This window comes from Oryzias melastigma, linkage group LG8, assembly GCF_002922805.2.
Source record: "Oryzias melastigma strain HK-1 linkage group LG8, ASM292280v2, whole genome shotgun sequence".
Taxonomy (NCBI): Eukaryota; Metazoa; Chordata; class Actinopteri; order Beloniformes; family Adrianichthyidae; genus Oryzias; species Oryzias melastigma.
Window position 1 is genome coordinate 12,471,593 of NC_050519.1, and position 20,027 is coordinate 12,491,619.

The 20,027-nt window shown below is 39.6% G+C and overlaps 1 protein-coding gene across 4 annotated transcripts in view; it reads left to right on the forward strand.

Annotated features, from left to right (window-relative positions):
- Positions 1-20,027, forward strand: part of cep112 (centrosomal protein 112) — an 89,228-nt gene that overhangs the window by 57,195 nt on the left and 12,006 nt on the right. For 3 of the 4 annotated variants that reach the window (XM_036213270.1, XM_024272715.2, XM_024272717.2), the window contains 2 exons: positions 8,513-8,575; positions 13,093-13,242. In XM_036213270.1, coding sequence (XP_036069163.1) covers positions 8,513-8,575; positions 13,093-13,242 — 213 coding nt within the window. The remainder of the gene's footprint in view (positions 1-8,512; positions 8,576-13,092; positions 13,243-20,027) is intronic. The other variant, XM_024272716.2, reaches the window with a different exon arrangement.

Genomic DNA, 20,027 nt, shown 5'->3' on the forward strand with positions numbered 1-20,027 from the left:
CATGAATGGATTCTCATCAAAGTCGCATGAGTTTAAAGACAGGACCAAGAAAGGGGAGAAGGGGCTGGTTGGATGCACTGGTAGATGTTTTGGGAGTAGACAGTCAAAGCTTTTGCAATGAAATAATGAGAAACTGAAAATCAGAGGAAATCAGATCAGACCGGAGGAAGGAATCATATATTTGATCTGCTCCAAAAAAGAAAGTTGAGACAGAAAAGTGATGGAAGAAGCAGTGGAAGGAAGAGGTGTGTGTGTTGGGGGGGGTGTTAGTCTGGATGCTATTGAAGTTTATCTTTGCAAGTCTGTTTTCTGTGTGTGAGGGAAAAATGAGCACACACAACCTCAGACCTCTCAATCTCCATTCTGCCATGAAGGGGCTGTGTGGCTGCTTCTGCGCCTGATAAACACGTCTCATCTCTGGACTACAGTGACCGAGGAGCTCTGCTTCTCACCCGGCCCACATCCTTATCTGACTTTCTTATGTCGCCCCACACCTTCACCCCCTTCTTTTTCTCTGTCTTTTCCCCATACCCCCAGTTTTCCTTTCAAGTGTTGGGAAAGCTCAGAACTTTTTTTTTAATAAAGAGATGGCCTCAGCTAGAATGCTGGATTTGATAGTTTGGAGGCAAAAATAATAAATGAACGTTTGTATACATATATGCAAAATTTATCGAGTGACGGGAAGCTGTGAAAAATACAGGTAGTTGTGCGGCCTCCATGTGTGTTTATGCACATGCCTGCTTTTACTACAGATCAAAGGAGTGGAGCATTTTATCACAAAATAACCGAGTGTGACTAAAACACCTTAAGGCTCTGTCTCAGCCAATGAGAAAGCAACTTTTCGGGGCTAAAAGTAGCCAATCCCTGTTCACTGTGTCATAGCATCAGTGTCCCTCTGGCGATGTCCCGGGTGACCTCCCTGACATCAAAGGCACGACTTCTTCTGACACAGACTGATGCCTTCTAACCTGTAAAAATGAACAGGCCTCCTCCTTGCAATTACTCCTTTTTTTTTTTTTTTTTTGCCCCATGGGTAAATGTGCTTACTTCAGTGGGGTGGTTATGTGCATGTTAAGACATGAGCGAATTTTGCTGATAAATGTGTGAGAAAATGTTCTGTAGTTTCAACTGGAGTTTCCTTCTGGTGAGAGGAGGCGCTCCAGTCAGGTTCTTGTCAGTGGAGATCTCTAATAAAAGGTTAAATTGGAAATATTTGTTCAATAAAGTGCCAGCTTTTGTCCGGGGGCATCACAGAGCATGTAAAATGAAAAAAAAGTTTGATTATTTATATTATATTATAAGAAATGCATTTTTTATATATTCAATAAAGCTGCAAAATAAGTTTTTTGGCTTTGAAATATGCTCCATTTGTGGACACAGGCTCCCTTGACCATCTTTAAATGTGGCCGTGATGTTTTGCATTCTTCTCTATATTTAGAACCATAGAATTGGGATCAGACCACCCAAGACAGCTGATTTTGAAAATGACAGCGCAGTAAGATCCAGTTCTTTTTCTTTTTCCGGATTTGAAGTGTTTGTTTGGATTGTACTGTATAAAGGTAGTAGTGTGTTTTATCTCTGTTTTTGAATGTGGTTCGTTGAGTTTTCATTGACCTAAAGTTGATGTCCTGAGGCGATAGGAGAATAATAAGTCCAGAAGTTTAACTGTAGAAAATATTTTGAATAAATATCTAATTTAGTGTTGGTGTAAAGTGTGACTAAAGCTTTGAGGTTTCATTTAAAGCAGGCATGTCCAAAGTGCGGCCCGTGGGCCAAATGTGCCCTGCATTAAAATTTCCACCAGCCTACAGGCTCCTTTCATAAAATCGATAATAGCCAGCATTTTATAAAGTATGTGTACAATTAATTGATTGAAATTGGCTAAATTAGGTTATGACTGGTGGTTAGCGCTCTTGCCTCACATCAGGTAGGCCCCCAGTTCCCGGCTGGGGGACCTGAAACACAACCATCATTTCTGTGTGGAGTTTGTATGTTTTCCCCGTGGATGTTTGGTCTTTCTCCGGGGACTCCAGCTTCCTTCCACTGGCCAGAAACATGCTTCATAAGTTAATTGGTTACTCTAAATTGTCCCTAGGTGTGATGGGTGTGGTCCTGCGACAGACTGGCGACCTGTCCAGGGTGTACCCTGCCTTCGCCCATGACTGGCCAGGTTAGGCTCCAGCAGCCCTGTGACCCCGAAAGGGACAAAACGGGAATAGAAAAGGGATTGACTGATGAGTAAATTATGTTAAAAGCCGTTTTAAACCTGTGGCAACACTATGGCACGACCATTTTTTTTACAACTTTCTTGCTCATTTAAAATATGTTGACTGTAAATTTAAAAAAAATTGAAGTTGCCGCTTTCAGAAGAGTATTTATTCAGTAAAATACAAAACAACCGTGTTTGCCTAATATGACAAGAGACCGGCTGTTTTTTAGGAGTTTAATGTCAAGAAGTAATACAAGACGAGACATGCTAGGAAAGACTAACTAACTGGGAAAAAAATATCTTTAAATATGAAATTTACTGTAATTTTGGTAAAAATTTATTCAGCTGTTTTTCTGTTCTATATGAAGAAATTCAAAGTATGCCATTGCAATGAAGTTTCCATTAAACACATTGTACCCTTCATTTAAGGTTTAAAAGAATGTAACCTGATTGATTGGCCGACACATATTTTGACCTCAAAAGTTTGGATTCCCCGATCTAAAGGAAAATTAAAGTTTTTGTCCCAAAGAGTAATCTTTTGGTGGGGATTGAACAAAAATCACCCATTTTGAACAGTACTTTTTTGTTTATGTTAGACTTGAAGCTGCTTTTAACCCCCAAAACCGTTAACTTTCTAAATGTTTTATCATTTTGTAGTTGAAGGTTACTATAGTGAAGAATAGAAAAAAGGAAAATAACTGAGTTTAGACGCTTGTAACCTTAGATTGTGATACAACCGTTTACATCTGTGTCAATCCAGTTACTCCAGCTTTGATCCTGGCCACCGGAGACATTAACGTCTTCTGCCAGAAGATGGTGTTGCGGGGTTGTTGTCATTGTCACAGCTGTGTCTTCTCTTTTTCTAACCGTCACAGCTGGCTTAATGGTTTGGTCCCCTGCCATTTGGAGATACACCAAATCATGTTACTCTGTTGGTCATGGTTTCAACGAGAACACTGCGCGAGCTGGTGGGATGATCAAAGCGAGCGCACATTCACCTCACATGTACGGAGTCACAAAAACAATGGGTCGGGTGAGGCAAAAGCGAGGAATCTGACTCCAGGGCAGAAGGAGTTAAATTGTAGGCTGTTTGTTGTTCAGATTATTAGATCTACATGTTTGGAATAGGATTTGTGCGCTGAAGCCTGTTTGTGTGTAAACCGTCATTGTGTATTTGTGTATGTGTAGCCATGCTCAGACCTATGTGAGCCTATTCGTCTCCTCGGCGCACCAAAAGGCCCGGCGGCAGAGAGGGAGCGCGAGTGAGTCACCCAGCAGATGAAAGAGTCAAAGTAAAGGCTCTGCTGTCCCAAAAAAACATCACATAGCTCCCTTGCTCACTTTTTGAAGTCAACCGAGAGGAGGGAGGGAACCGGCACACTTTCTCAATCGCATTAAGACATGGCGTCAGGCAGCTCCCCATCTTGTTGCACGCTGTAGATTACACTTTGGTTTGAAGTGGAGTTTTAAGTGGGACATGATGATTTTTGGGCTGCTTTTTTTTATTTTTTTTATCTGACTTCTGAATAAATCTCAAAAATCACCGAACATCACTGAAACGAGTGATGGAAGCAGAGGCGGAGGTGTAAAGACACAGCTTGTCAGGTCTTATAAACCTAAAACTAGACAAATTTGCACCAGGATGGAGCTCAGCAAATGAAAATGTTACACCTAACTGTTTCTTACTAGTCCAGAAAGCATCGCCATTAGATTTCATTTGTGGTGTCTGCCCACCTGCTTGAGTTAAGGCGAGCTTTGATTTAGCAGCTTATCGATGTTATGAGGTCATGGCCTTTCTCATTCATTCTTTATGGATCTAATAGGTTTTCATGTATGGAGTTAGTCTACAATCTCTGAACCTTTAGTGTGTCACAATCTGTGTTTATCCCTGCATATGTGTGTGTGTCCGTGATGCATTATTACTGTGTGATGCAGCACTGACTATGAAGAGAATTACTACTGACAAGCATTGATGGCAAACTGTGAAATGGAAATAAAGCCTCTTGTCATTACAGCAGCTCCACTCCCCCTCACGCACACAAACACACGCACCAAAATACAGCAAGACAGCAACGATTAGAGACAAACGAGCAAATAACATCTCCCAGTTCCCCTCGTTGGCGGATTGAACTGAAATTGTTACGAGAGACATGCATGGTGAGCTTGTCGTTTTCACTGCTCGCAAATACTGCTGCGACTGAGGCAGAAGACTTTGTGGAGTGCAAAAAAAAAAAAAAAGCTTTTATTTAGATCCAGATTTTGTTGTTTTCAAGAATTGGATCCCATAAATCAGCTCCCTAGTGAGTAATAAACAGCATGTTGTGTGCAGGGTGAAACTAAAAGCAGCCATTTAAAAGTATGTTTTGTTATACATCACTAAAATATGCAGTTTTTGTGCATTTGATACATCAAGCTGCAGCTGTATTATATGCATTTGGACCAAACAGCTCTTTAGAGGAACTATGGGGATTTAAAGACCAGCAACAATATGTTATTTCATTAATTTAAGCTTAATATAAAGATTTGTTGCGACATTTGTCATCCATGTCAGGTTTTTGTCTCCTGATTCACTGACTATCTAATATATTTAATTCTGAATGTAGCAATTCCCTACTGGTTTCACCCAAAAAATTGTACTCTTTCACAAATGGTAAATTTTCTAAGAGTTATCCATAAATATGAGTTTATTAACATATATTTTGAAAAGTATATTTAGTTTTATTTCTAATTTCAAATCAAATCAAATCAATCTTTATTTATATAGCACATTTCCTTTCTTTGTGTGTCCACAATACCATTTTTTGCCTTGATATCAGTGTTTGACATCCAAGAAAGTGTAAAAACACTGACATCAATACAGAAAAGGACTTATATTGTACAATCACAAACTGTACATATGCACAGTATGTGATCAAGTACTGTACAACCATATGTTGTTTGTACAGTACTTGACTGTACGTGTCTACAATCAAGTATTCTGCATACATATGTTATATGTACAGTACTTGACTATCAAGTACTTACATATGTTGTATGTACAAATTATTTATTCTTAAAATATTTATTGGTGGCATTGCATTTCTCTTATATTTAGGGAGACTTAAGTATTTCTTTTTGTTTGCATGAAGTCTATAAATCAATAGAATTGACTTAATAATATTTTGTGACATTATTAAAAAAACAAGGGTTCCTTTAGTCCTAAGAACTTCGGTCTGTTGCAAACACTGATAGATTTCCTTACTGAAACATTGAATTTAATGTAGTTTTTGTTTCAGTTTTAGAACAACATAAAAGCCAAGTCCTCCATCAGAGGAAGTGAAATTGTCAATGGGGATATTACATTGTCTATTGGGTTACAGTAACATCCGGCCCTGGAGACCTACCCCTTGTGTGGACGTAACAAAGCACTTTTTTATACCAACTTGACTGACCATTCTGACCCAACGTGCCAACGTGAGACACTTTCAGAACCCAGCTTAACAAAAATATTCTTGTGGTTTCCTCCCGCTTTGCGACAGCACAACCGTGTTCCGGGTGTGCACACCTTTAACAAAGCCTATTTCCAAACAGCCACAGATCAAAGCCACAAATCCTGTTTGTCTGTTATCTCTGTTTGAATAAGTCTGTCTTCAAGGGTGCGAAAGAAAGTTATCAGTGGGCTTTCTGCCACTTCTGTCAGGGTTTTTTTTTAGCACGACATTGTTACTTGCATGTGTGTTTGGCCTGGTTCCCACTGTGGATTATTAATTAAGTTCTGGTAAGCGGCGTATTCTTTGGCTTTCATATCCACTTCCACTCTTTTTTAGAACACACACAAAGTATCTGTACACAAACACACACTTCAAAGCAGCTGCGCTACACACTGCTAGGATTATAAGGTGATTGAGGAGCCTGATACAACCTCAAAGTGCCTTCAGCACAAAAATGCCTTTGGCAGGGCACAGGTAGTCTCTTTGAAAGTTCTTACACCCTCACGCACACACACACACACACATATGGCTGCTCTTTTAATTCAGCTCTGTTTTCCACCTTTGTGTTTGTCACAGTCCAGTGGGGATTTTTGTCCCTGACGTGTGCTATCATATCGTTGTCTTCTTCCAGTCATGTGTGTTTAGATGGTTAAGCAGGAAAGCATATGATGTTTTTAGAATGCTTTCTGCTGAAATTCCCCTGAGTTGATTGTAGGTAAAAGGAATAGGTTAGTAGCAGAATCTCTGTCTTCATGAAACATCTGAGCTTGTTTGAATGCAAATATGGCAATGTGTCTGCATGAATCTATTCATATGTGTCTTATACAGTACAGCACACTAATGGTGGTGTAATAATTTGAATTAAAAGTGCCTGATCTTTAATCTGACAGCAAAGTTAATGACACTGAGTGAAAGAATTCAAATGCTCAGCCAGCGAACAGATTGTCTTTTATCCTCCACATGTCACTTTGCAAAGCTGCAGCCAAGCACAGAGCGGTCCCACTGCTGTAAAAGAAAACAACAAATGGCGCTGGTTGTAAAGAGGATGAACCCCCATTTAAGCTCCTCTCCCACACACAGTTCTTTTTTACTCTTTTTCTACACCCTTCTTTGTCCTCCACCCTCTCATCAGCTGCTTTAGGGCCCCTCGGGACGAGCGGGCCGCCACTCAGAGTCCTGGCTCAGGAAGACAGGCCTGTATCCTTGGTGACAGCTATGTGTATCCGTGGTGACAGGTGTGTCCCTTTATAGCGGACGGTGGTGTTTGTCAGGAAGTGTTTGGGTTGGGTGCTGAGCCCAAATTCAGCTCAGGTGGTGACGCCTGTGAAGGGGATGCTTTTGTTCATGGGATGTTTATCGCTGAAGGAACGTTACAATCAGACCTTGTGTGTTTTATCTTCAGAGGACTCATCCAGAATTCATTTGAAGTCCCACTCCGATCATCTTTTTAAGTAGCATTCTCAATGGTCTTGTGATTATGCTATTTTTAGCCAAAATGAAAAAAAAAAACTTTTGTTGTTTTCTTGGACATAGTTTCTGCAGAGCGGCAGTATTTGATTGGAATTTACCTCTTAATTTGTGGGCGGTACCATTGGTGTGGAGTAATCCTTCGGTCTAATTATGTGCTCTCCTGCTAGTTTACAGCTCCTCACATCCCAAACCTAACATTACCGGTGCAACAAAATTGGCGAGTAATATCGGAGCTATCCAGCCGTACAGTTTTGAGCATAATCCCAGCTCAGATTAAGAAAATAAAGAATTCATGGATCTATTTTTCCTACAAGTGGATTGCTGTAGTAGCTTCTATGTCACAGATAGAAGCTTATTCCAAACAACCTTTTTTTGTGTGCTCCTGATTCACAACAATTTGAATAAAGAACTTCCCAAACATGCTATTTTAAGCCTTATTTTTGGATATATGTCCTCCATCATGTTAAAAACACCAAAAACACAATTTTCATCAGATTGAGTCTTTAAAGTGATTCATCAATTAAATTTGTTAGATTCGATTTTGGAAAATCAACTGACTTTTAAAATGTGTTTTACATAATAAAGGGAGCTGGTTGAGCTAAATTGAACACTTTTATATCACTGAAAACCAGATGCAAAACATAACAGACTAGGAAAATAATTTCCATTAAATATACTCTCTTTTGAGCTTTGGTCTACCTGCAGTCCAGTGTGCTGCTCACCGTGGAATTCCAGCACTTCACACTTAATTATCTGCCTCCACTGTCCAGCCTCTTCTGAAAGCACGGCCTTTCAGCACTGAAAGTAGACAGATTTTGCATTAGCCTGTGCTTCCAGCTGGCTAGCTTTCCACTGAGAGTTGACCGAAAACAAAGAGACGAGCAACGCTCAGTAAAGGTTCAACACCGAATTCGGTCTCCACCCTGTTGCATCTCGCTGCTTCTCTCGATTATCATTCTTTTTTTCCAAATAAAGCTAATTGGCAGCAACATTTTAATTCACCCCATAATCCCCTCTCTACTTGTTAAGTGATGAATTGTTGGCAGGAGATCAAAGGCGCTTGGTGCCCAATGTGCTCTGTGCCCATCATTACCTGCTGGCACTCATAAGCCCCGGGACTGGCATTGCGCCAGGGGGCGACAGGCCGGCACCCTAGGGAAACACTGCCAAGAGACAGAGGTCAACACCAGTGTCGGTGTGTGCCTATGTGAGAAAATAAACCGGAATGCTGTTTTGTCGGTGCACTTCCTTCCTCACGGGAGATTGAATTTCACAACTTTATCTCTTCTTTTTGTGTCCCTCCCTCCACCCGTTTGCGTATCTCCCTCTCAACCCCCCTCCACCCCTCGTCTTTGTGTTGCAGACCAACAGCAGGATGAAGCAGATTGAGAAGGAGTACAGTCAGAAGCTCACCAAGTCTGCCCAGGTAATCAGTTTTTCCGTCTACCTTTTATCTTCCCTTCTTTCATTCTATATTCCCTCTTTTCAACCCTGCTGTGTGACACCGTAACACAACCATTTCTGGACACACAGTGAGCCATCGTGGCCTTTAACCTCAAGCAGAGGGCGTGTGAGCTGCTGCCAATTCCAAATAAATCTGTCCACACAGCACAACTAAAGTTTAGCAGCAAACAAATGTACTTTCTGGTGCTAATTTAGTTTATTATTCAACGTTAAGACCGCTCTTCTCTTTGTGAAGCCTAAAATATAAGAACGAGGCAAATCAAGTCATGATATAAACTCCCTCATTTTATATATATAAGTAGTAAATATGTATAGAGTATTTTTTGCATAAAATGCAGGAAAACAGTTTGTGTAGCTGCCCCCAGGTGGCCAAAATGATTTATTGCAGCTGTAAAATACACCTGTTAAATTGGCCGCCCTCTTTCAAATCATCACAAATGGTGTGTACTTGTTTCAATTTATTATTTTTTTAATGTTTTGTGCAATAAAACAAGTTATAATTTTAAAATAAAAACTGAACTAAATCCATATTAATCAGTGACTTCTACAGGACAGTGATGGTGTTTAGCTCCTGTATTGATCTTACCTATCATTGGTCAGACTATTTATTCCTGATGACATGATTTGAAATCATCAAATTATCTCATTTTAATTGATTTAGATTTTATTTTTTCAGATTTAAGTTTTATTTATTTATTTTTTCTTTTTCTTTTGGTTTGATGTCATAAACCATTAGTGATTTAGTTAGATGTCCGCTTGTAACTTCCAATTTGTGTTAAAATACTATTATTATATTTACTGTTTTGATTAGATGTTTACATGTTCTGTGTATTTGTGTATTTTCAATAAAGTTTAAAACACAAAAGTAATACAGAAAAAACAAGATATCTGCTTTTAATAAATCAAATTAAAGAAAAATCTAAATTTGTGTTAGAATATTGGGCTGGGTTGATAAAAATCAATCTGAACCAATCTAAGCTCAATAGATAAATAATTGATCTGTAAAAGTAGAGATCGATCTAATGCTTGTGATACTCAGCCTTAATAGAAAATGTTTAGGAATTTGACTCGTCAATGATGCTACCTGCAAAAAAAATATATATTTTTTTTAAAGTTAAGCTAAAGTTTCCTGCTGATTCCTTGTAGTTGTTCCACTGTCATCACTTGCTCTTCTACCCTACATTTCAGTCATCTCCAAACCTTTTCATCACATCTCCACACCTGCTTGTTTTCTTCCTGTCATGGAGTCTTGTGCTAATTCTCTCATTCAGGTTCACTTCAGGTAATTCTTTTCCTCTCCTTCACCCGCTCTCTTTCATTCAGAAATTGTCTTTCGAAATGCGGGAGGATTCTTCTCACCAGATTCAAACCAAGTTGTGTTTACGCAAAAAAAGAAAGCTCCAAAGCTCGTTTTTGTGGACGTCTGAAATATTACAATCATTTGGCCATAATTGCACCTTATTACCCACAAAGGAGATTCAGTGGTAGTGGGGGTGGGCTCGTTTTTCTTTAAACCTCCTACATTTTGGGTTGTCTGGCAATGCCTTTGAGTTGAAAGCGAGGTTGACAAGCAGATGTTGTAAAAAAAAAAAAAAAAAAAAAAAAAGTCAGTAGCTTATTGGGTTACACAGTGCTTAACTTCAAAATACGGCTGAGGCTGTTCCAAAGTTCAGCCATGTTTACCCGCTTCTTATGCGGTGTGTCTCTACAGACGAGCAACAAGTGATTAATCCTCTGTTTTGGGGACGCGGAGTTGGCGAGTGTTGAACAAACAACACACTCTGACATTAAAGCAACGTGCGCAGCATTCAACACCTTTGTTGCATGTGTTGTTGTACAGAAGGATTATGCAGAAGACGAGGGATTTTTTTCTTGCAAACATATTAATGTGTTTGGTTAATTCAGAGCATTTGTCAAGGGCCTTAGCAGCTTTGTCTTAAAAGGTAAAGGTGGAACATATTTGTTGCCTTCCCTTTGGGGCAACTCAGTCAAATGTAAACAAGACGTCTTTGAACCTCAAAGGCTAACCCCTGATTGTTAACCCCTCAGCGTCTGACAGGGGGCATTGCTCTCCAGCTTAGCTGCATGTCTAATAGCCCAATTAAAATCATGCCATGCCATACATTATCCTTGAAGACTTGAGCTGCACCACAAAAGTGTATACATGCCAACTTGTGTGCACGCACACACATCCCTTCTGTTATGCACTTTTGCGCGTCTTTGCTTTTGTCTGCCCCTTTCATTCACAAACACACACGTACACAGACAGTCCTAATTAGTGTCTCTCACATTCAATGGTGTCTGTTAAGCATCTCGCTGTGAGTGGTCCTCCTGGGTGACCTGTGAACCGCGTGGAGCGGTGCCTCTCTTTCCCGTCCTAATGATCAGGTTACAGTGGGTGGTGGTGGTTATGGAGGTGGAGGATCAGTGCTTTATCTGTGATTGTCCTCACTGGGAGTAGGCAGCACAGGGGTGCAGTTTTCATTGAAGATCAAGGTCAAAGTTTATATGCAAAAATGTCTTATTAAGGTCTGTTATTACTCTGGTTTACAGGATTCACCGTGTTTGAATGTGGTTCTTTAAAGGATCATGGCTGAATTTTACAATAAAAGCACAAAAATAATAGACGACAATATTTATGTTAGACAAACTTTATTTTTTGATTCTTTTGAACAACTTTTTCTGTTAGTTCTGTGGTTTTCTTTAGCAAAAACTTTAATAAATTAATGCAAAGTTGTGTTAGTTGAAGATATAAAAAATGCAATGTGTGGGGTTTAAGGTAAACACAAAGTCAATTTGCTTGACCAATTATGTATATCCTCTTCCTTGCAGCAATTAGAACGGTGATAATCACGTGCTTCAGCTGCTTAATCTGACTGCCTTTGACTTTTTTCTCGTATTTCTGATCTGGCTCCAGGTTGATTTTTGTCAGTTAAAAGACACGTATTCCTTACTGGCTGAAAATGTCCTGTGGTGGAGTTTTGTCAGACTACATTTACGACAAATGGGTAAAAACTGTCAGTTTATGCAAGTTGTCCCACTTGCTGAGAGAAAAAATGTTTATTATTGGTAAAAAAAAATCTAGGAAATCCCATTTTGTAAGGGATTTATTTGTATGCTGTTGCTATATAATGATCTAGAGAACAGTGAGGGAAAAGGTCATATTAGGGTGACAGATTCATATTAAGGAAAGGATGAATGGAGTCATATATATTGAGATTTTGGGCGAATTAAAAATACGTCTTTAATTAGTGAGAAGGATAAGACTTGACTGGTTCTTCCCACTTGACGATGATCCCAAACACATTGTCTAGGTGACAAGGCAGTGGCTTCCTAAAAATCATTTCAAGGTTCTGGTGTGTCCTCGCCAGTCTCCAGACCTCAGTCCACTAGAGAATCTGTGGAGAGACTTGAGTCTGTGTTTCTCAGTCCCAAAACATCAAAGTTCTTGAGAAGATCTATATGGAGGAATGGACCAAACTCACAGAAAAAGTGCAAACCAGGAACCTCTGTCATTCCAAAACCAGGGTTACATTATAAAGTATTCAGGTGAAGTTTTGTTATTGGCAAAATACACATTTTCTGCACTATTACACAAACATAAATCACACAAAATTATTTCAAGGATTCTTTTTTTTTGTACATTCCTCCTCACAGTTGAAGTGCATCAAAAACATTAGACTTCTCTAAGCTTATTAGGTGGGAAAATACTTGAAAATATTCTTGTTGTCCCACTTAAAATGTCAGTATCAAAGAGATCAGATTGGTTTATTAATTAAAGATGCTCTAGTTTCATCATTAATTACATTATTTACAACACAGTTCAAAAGGTTCCCTGCCTAGTGTAAAACTCAAACTTCACTTATGCATAAGTACGATTGAATCATTTTTCTAACAAGTGCATGCAGTGGCAGCTGTATTCATGGGTTCATAGCCACATCCATGCCTGCACATCACAAGATTCAAGTAGAGAAATGACAATCTTGAGGCTTGGTGGTGGCAGTCCACAAACCAACGTGTGACGTCAAAGTGCTCACATACTTGTTTTCCAAGCAGTCAATCACCACAAATGTGATTTTTGTTTGTACTTACCATCTTTCAAGGCATAATTTATGGCAGTTCTTTTTTGTGCTAAGCAGGATTTTGTGGTTTTAGTTTACCTCCCTTTTGGCAGTAAATGCAATAAACATCATAACTACTCGTTTGTTTTATTTATTGTCATATTTTCAGGAAGGCAGGAAGAACAATCACAAAGCATAACTGGTCAGGAGTAGTTATTAAATGAAACAAGTCCATATACATTTAACATTTGTGTCTGCGGTGACCGTCAAAATTCAAATAGCAATGAATTAAAATGCAGGAAACAATTGAATAGCTCCGGCATTCATGCACTGAACAAAAACATATAACCTCCAATTTAGCATGTCATTTTGAAAAAAGGTCAAATTCTTTTAATTCTATATATTTTTTTCCAAATAGCTTATTGCAGAGCTGCAGAAGTCCGTGTGCAACTCAAAGGAGGAGACGCTTCGTACAAAGCAGGCAATGGAGAAGCAGCTGAAGGAGGCCAACGCTCGCTGGGACGAAGAGAGAAGAAGAATTACCCATCATGCCGATCATACCAACAAGGTCAGAACCACTACCTTAGCAATCATGTTGACTGACAAGTTATTATTAAAAGAGACAAAGTGCCGTACTTTATTTGTAGTTTAATTATATTGCATATATTTTGATTAGGATACACTTTTTTATGAAACTTTAATTTAATAAAAGTAAAGTGAAACATTCATCGCAAATCCCATCACCAGGACAGCATTCACCAAATTTAATACCAATTTTACTCAATCACTGGAGTCCACTGGAAAGTTGTGCAAGCCAGTAGATTTTTGACAACCGACGGCAAAACACCTACGAGCCATGCTAATGCTAACATGCTAACAACCGGCCATTACAGATTCCAAGACGGAGATGGAGAGCACGATGACATGAAACTTCTGAAATGATGTGGAACTTGGACCAGTTCACCAATCACAAAATTCAACTGTAATATCTCATTTCAACCTGTAGGGGGCAGCACACAGACGGTATTTTCAGGAACTAAAAACGTTTATTGTAAATTGTCAAAAATGTGGCAAGGACGAACAGAGAGCACTTTTAAAACCCCATTTTTTGACGTTGATTTAAAAAAGTTGATTTAGTGTTTGGTCACCCTTCAAACTTTATTGACTTTAAAGCTTTAGCTTTAGTGTTCATGTTCTTTGACTTACTGTAGCTTTTTAACCGTTAGCACGATCAACGTAATTCCATCTGTTTCTGGAGCAGAGAAAAGCGGCTTTGCACCACTTTTCTCTGCTCCAGAAACAGATGGAATTACGTTGATCGTGCTAATGGTTTGGAAGGTTGCGGTATGTTAAATAATGTACTTGTTATTTAAGTGTCGCCATTGACAACACAGGTGATAAAGAGTTAATATATTTTTATGACTACTTGCATACTCCCGTAGTGTGGCTGAGTCTCGTGAACACGTCACCATCACGGCTTCACACAGATTGTTTATTCTTTTTTATTATCATTTCCATTAAAAAATATAATTAACTACCAATATTTTTAAGACAAATGAGCCATTTGACACATTTTTCGGTGTAGTTTCTTCATATGCTATTTACCCTCAGGCTCTTTCATTTTTCCTAAACCAGACAGGAAGACAGCAGCAGTTGATTAGGCGTGGCTCACCCAAAAAAAGAGCTGTTGTGTCTGGGATCAGGCTGTGTTTCCAAACACAGTCTTGTCTGTTTGTGAATCCCGCTTCATACAGAAAGGAGGCAGCTCTGTGATTTGGCTCTCCGATCTCCTCTCCAACCAGGCCCACCTTGAACCTCACTCTGCTTAAACGGTCAAGAAGCTTTGTAGACGTAACGGCTACTGGCAGGTCGCCTTTCTTTCATCCTTAGTGGGAGAAAAGCATCAACCAGCAGTATTCGGTCTGTGTAACCGTGGCTGATAGAGTAAATGACTCATCCCCCTAAATGGTACGTTCCCGTCATTTTAAAAACAGCTGGAGCTAAATTTTAAGGTACTTTGTGGTAAACAAATGTAACATCCAGCAAAAAAAAAAAAGATGACCTTCTGTTTTAAAACTCCTTTTATGGTCGCTCATAAAAATTTAACTAACTGCTGTGTAATTTTTTTACTTGTACCTATGAATTACTTTATTTGAAGCACTTTTTATCTATGTACTTTCCTCACATGAACATAAGGGACTGCTGTTTTTCCCGTCTACAGGACAAGCTTTCTCTTTCTATTAGTGACATCTTTATTAATACCTTTCTCAGTTATGACGAAATTAAATCCAAACGATGCACATGGAATGGGGAATTCTAGCCGCCTAGAAATAGAAGGAAAATGAGGAAATTGTGGAAAAATTCAGTGTAAAGTTTAATGAATGAAAATGATAAACAAAATCAGGGTGAGGCAAAGGAAGAGTGGAGGAAGTGTGTGAACTGAGAGGATTGTGGGGGGAAAAGTAGAAGAAAGGACCGTCGGAAAGCTGTCAGTGGGCCATCTGAAGGGAGCGCGTCGCCTGCTGACATTGTTTCCATGCTGCTCACTTCAAAGGGCTGGGATTATGACGAGAGCGAGGGGCTTCAGACAATGGGTGGAGAAGAAAATAACATCAAAGTTAGCCGCGCATTTGAATTGAGATAATCCCAAAACAGTTGTTCTGTATGTATGTTGCTGCGGATCAGATGTCCCCTATTTCCTCGCCATCCCCATTCTGCTATGTCTAACCAGAACGCCGCTTCCTCTGCAGCCCTACTGTACTCAGATCTCTTAAATATGGGTGTTAGCTGCAGAGACCTTTAAATCTCATAAAGGCCTTTTTTAGAACAACAGTACTTCATTTAAGTATGCTTATTATGTGGGTTTATTTTTTTTGTAAATGTGACGTTTAGACGAAGGAGTGTATTTGTGTCGTCTGGGTGGAAATGTTGGGTGCCATATTTCCGTGTACGTACATGTATAAGTCTGTTTTTGGCATCTTTCTGCAGACGACAACCATGGTCATTCTTTTGAAGATCATATAGGTTGTCAAAAGTCAATTTTAAGAAGCTTACTCATATAAAAGTATAAAAATACAAATAATGTTATAGTTACATATTTTATCCTGCTTATTCAAAGTTGATTTAGGACAAAATTACAAAATATAGAGTTTAAACTGTATATTTATGCAATGGCATTGAAACATAAGTATTGACTGTATATGAAAACTGGACTAGGTGACTCCTCCCCCTCGGTGTTCCAAATAGGAAATTTCCAAGAAGCCAAAAGTCCACAAAATTCTATTGAGAAATTATCAGAATAACCGCTCTTGCCCCAATACATTTTTTCAATGTGTTTTATTGTCCATCCTAATTTTTTTTTGTTATATTTTTTCTCAAGAAATACACTAACCAAAGAGACTGGTTTTCATTCAAACATTTTTGGACCAATCACTGCTTATTGGCATCTTCTGGCTCCAACATGGCAGCTTCTGTAGCATGACAATTGACTTCATTAAGTTGGAGCCCATTTTCTATGGGTGACATCACACTCACTCTGTCCAGCTCTCATATGCAGTCAGTGGACAAAACCCATTAACGTTATTAAGCAACAGAATCAAAATGTGTTTAACAAAACCTGCCATTTTTGGTCTTTTATGCTGTTTTGTTCTTTGTGATTAATAAAGTATGTCAGTTTCATTTATTCAGGTTTTATTTGTGGTGCTGCATCTTCTGCCAAATGATTGAATTGATTAAAATGATGGAAAAATTGACCCAACTTGGTAGAGGAACATGTTTTTGTTTGCAATACATGTATATAAAAAAGCAAATAAATTGACAAAGTTGGCTAAAAAAAAAAACTTTTTATTTCACTATCAATTTCATATATTTTTACCATAACATCTTCTTGTTCAAATCTGTGGTTTTCAACTGATTGCTTAATCGATTTCATGATAAATATCTTTATCTTTTATATTCCTACCAGGAACTTGATTGAAAAATGTTCCTGAACGTTCATCTCTTTTTGTTTCCAAAAGTATAGCTTCCTATAAAACCATTTTTATAAATCTATATGAATAAATTCATATTTTAAAGAGTTCCTCATACTATTGTAGATGTTTACTACTTTTGCATTACTGATAAAGTTGTTTATGTGGTTCACATAGAAGTCTGTTTAAAGCATTGGGGTCTGTTAGAAACTACGTCATTGACAATTTTGTTTTAACTTTTTAAACATGGTCTTTACCCTTTACATTAGCTGAGTAATCAAACGTTGCCATGTGAGTGCACTTTAACTCTTTAACTACCCAGCTATGACAAAATCAATTAGAACAAGTGTCTGCTGCTTATTGCTTTTGTGAACAATGTTTTTAAAAATATGTTTTCCAAATGAGCAAAGGGTTAAAGGAAGCACATAGCGGAGCTTTTATCAGTCTGTTGATGGAGGGACTGCGGTGGCATGTTCCTAGTGCCATTCCTTTTCATTATGTATGGTTACAGGTGTTTCCGCTTGTTTTGGTTTTTGTGATATGCAGGGATTAAAATTAAATGTGAAGTTTAGTAATGAGGCTTTTGGGATTACTGTGTTTGTGCGGACTGTTTTTTTCGGTCTGTTTGTGCTTATGTGTGTGTGCAGTACTCCATGTATGACTGTGAATGTGTGTTCACCTGAAATATGCCGCTGCCAAATCTGATAGAACTGAGGCCCACATTAACCTGCCAAGTGAAAGGCTCACACACACACTCTCTCACAAGCCTGGTGTCTTTTCTCTCACACACCCTGTCTTTCCAGCGCCGCATCTTCAAACTCTTTCCATCTCAAAGTCTGTTTCTACACACACATTCACAAGCCCACATGCTTACCTCACCCTGCCAAAAGGGAGAGGTGGCTGGTGAATAAACAATGGCACTCCGCCCATAGTGTCACCCGCCTGGGCTTTGATCAGCACCGCTGTTCCTGCTCCCCACAGCACTGCTTCCTGTCTTTCTGCCTGCCGAATGTGTGCACACAAAAAGACCCGCGCGCGCACCTATTGTGTGTGTGTGCTGACATGCGAGCGCCGCCGCCGCCTTCTCTTCACTGAGTATTTATCTGTAGCACTTTCTCCTCACACACCTTTGAGTTAGTGCCTCTCTCTTTTTTCTTTCTATACTCCTGCATTCTTTAACACCTTCATGTCCTCTGGCTGAACTGATACGTTACATAATGCAATAGTGACCAATGTCTGACACTGCTTGAGGATGAGAGTGAATATATGAAGTGTGGTGGTCTTTGTACACCAGACAACACATTCTTGGTCAAATTCACACTTGACACATTCTGTGTGATTTGGGTGCTGAGCCCTTTGTGCATGCGGTGTTACCCAGGGATCATGTGCAGTTGTGCAGGTAGGGATGCATTTGTTTGAAAAGATGACTTTACTCGTGGGAAGGAGTGGCGGCGGTGGATCAATCACAGGTGCGCTGCTGCAGAGAACAGGCCGGCTTCAAACGCCTGTTTGCATGCCTCCGACCCCCTCTCTGTTCCCACGTCCGTCCTTCACCGCCGTCAAGCCCCTTTGTGCGAGTTGAAAAGTCGTTTCCTCAAAGTGTATCATCCATCTTTGTTCCTCGTTTTTTTTCTCGACCTTGTTCATTAATATTTGAAATACTTTCAAACGTTATTGGTTTTTGTCCCGTGTGGCGGGGGGAAACATGTGTTCCAGGTGGCGTGTGCTATTGCAGGAACTACAGGAAAGGCTCCCTTGAGTACTTTCGCAGATGTTTCCATGTCCGTCTGCAGCCAGATTTCATACACATGCAAACATGTGTGGACTCAGATTTGAACAGAAATTCCAGGACTCATATATATTTTTTCTTATCTGGTCTATAAAGTAGATCCTTTTAAAAAAGTTTTTGATATTTCTAAAAAATGAAAGCACTTCACATGCATATATTCTGCTCCTCTATTATTATAAATATTGTTCGTAAACTCCCGTGCATCTTTGGACATGTTCGACACGTGCGCATTGTGTTGCCCGACTGATGATTTTTCCGGATATGGACAGTGTTTGATCCACATATCAAAGGAGTTGGAAGATAACATCCCAGGATGCTACAAGTAAAACAGCTCTCTCAGACCAGAGTCCTTTGGCAGACAACAAGCGGAAATTACTCACCAAACCGCAAGCCCAATGCATCGCACAGAGAAACCATGATGATGGTAAATAATGTGTGTCCTTCCCTTGAACCTCAGCACTTGAAAAATCCCATATATATTTAAAAACCCTGACATATCTCAGGGTCCAACAGCACACAAGTACACAACAGTGAAAGTTTCGGGAAGGGTGGGATGAAGAGCCAAACATCTAACCTAGAAAACGATTTCTAGTTCCTCCAGGAAACCTCAAGCATTCATGCAGCCAGCTATGGCGTCGATATCTCAAACACATTTAAAAAAAATGTTTTGAAAGTTTATATCTGTCAACAAAATCGAGAAAAATGATGAAATAATCAGGTAAGTGAAAATACTCGTTTACCTTTTCAGTGTTGTGCTGAAGCTAACGCTCACTAAACACTGTACTGTTGATAAACAGAATACATTTATGAATGCCCACACACAAACAAACAAACACACACACACACACAGGCATATGGCACATATTTTGGAGTTGTTTCCTATTCTCTTTCTACCGTAGCTCACTGCATCTGAAAGAGACGGGAAGATAGAGAGCACTGTGTTCCCCCCTGTGGGCATAGCTGGGTTGCAACATGTCTTCATTAGTGCGGCAATTGTCTCGCTATTTTCATCAGTTCTGGGGAAAGGCGCCTCCGTAGTTGTGCCGACGCACTCTCGTATCACAGAAAATGAATTTAAAAAGTTTGATTTGCTGTTTGGGAGGCTTCGGCAGCTGCTGCCGTCATGGTACGTCTCCTCACTGCGCTCCTAAATCCACTCTGGGGGGAAAGTGCCGAAAAGCATCAAAGCGCTGAAATCCAGTCGGTTCACACCGATATCGCTGTTATCTTTCGTGGTCGACTTGCTAAACCACACCTTTTTAGTCCTCCGCAGACAGACGGAGGGGGAGAAGGCAGCGAGGCAAAAGTTTCTCTCTTCTCAAACACCTCAGGAGGGAGACCTCTGTCCTCCACCTCCTCCTGCAGCTCCTCTCTTCTTTACCTTTCCCACAATCCTTTGATAAAAGTGCAGATAAAAGAGTGTGTGTTCTCATCTCTCCGGCCATCTATCTTTTCTTGAGGTTATCACCTCTTTTATTATTTACTATTAGATCATACACGCACTGCCGGGCTCTGCTAAAGTAGCTGTGTGCGTTCACACAACGTGCTTCTTTCCTCTTGTGTTTGTATTTGTTCTCATGTGTGTGTTTGTGCGTC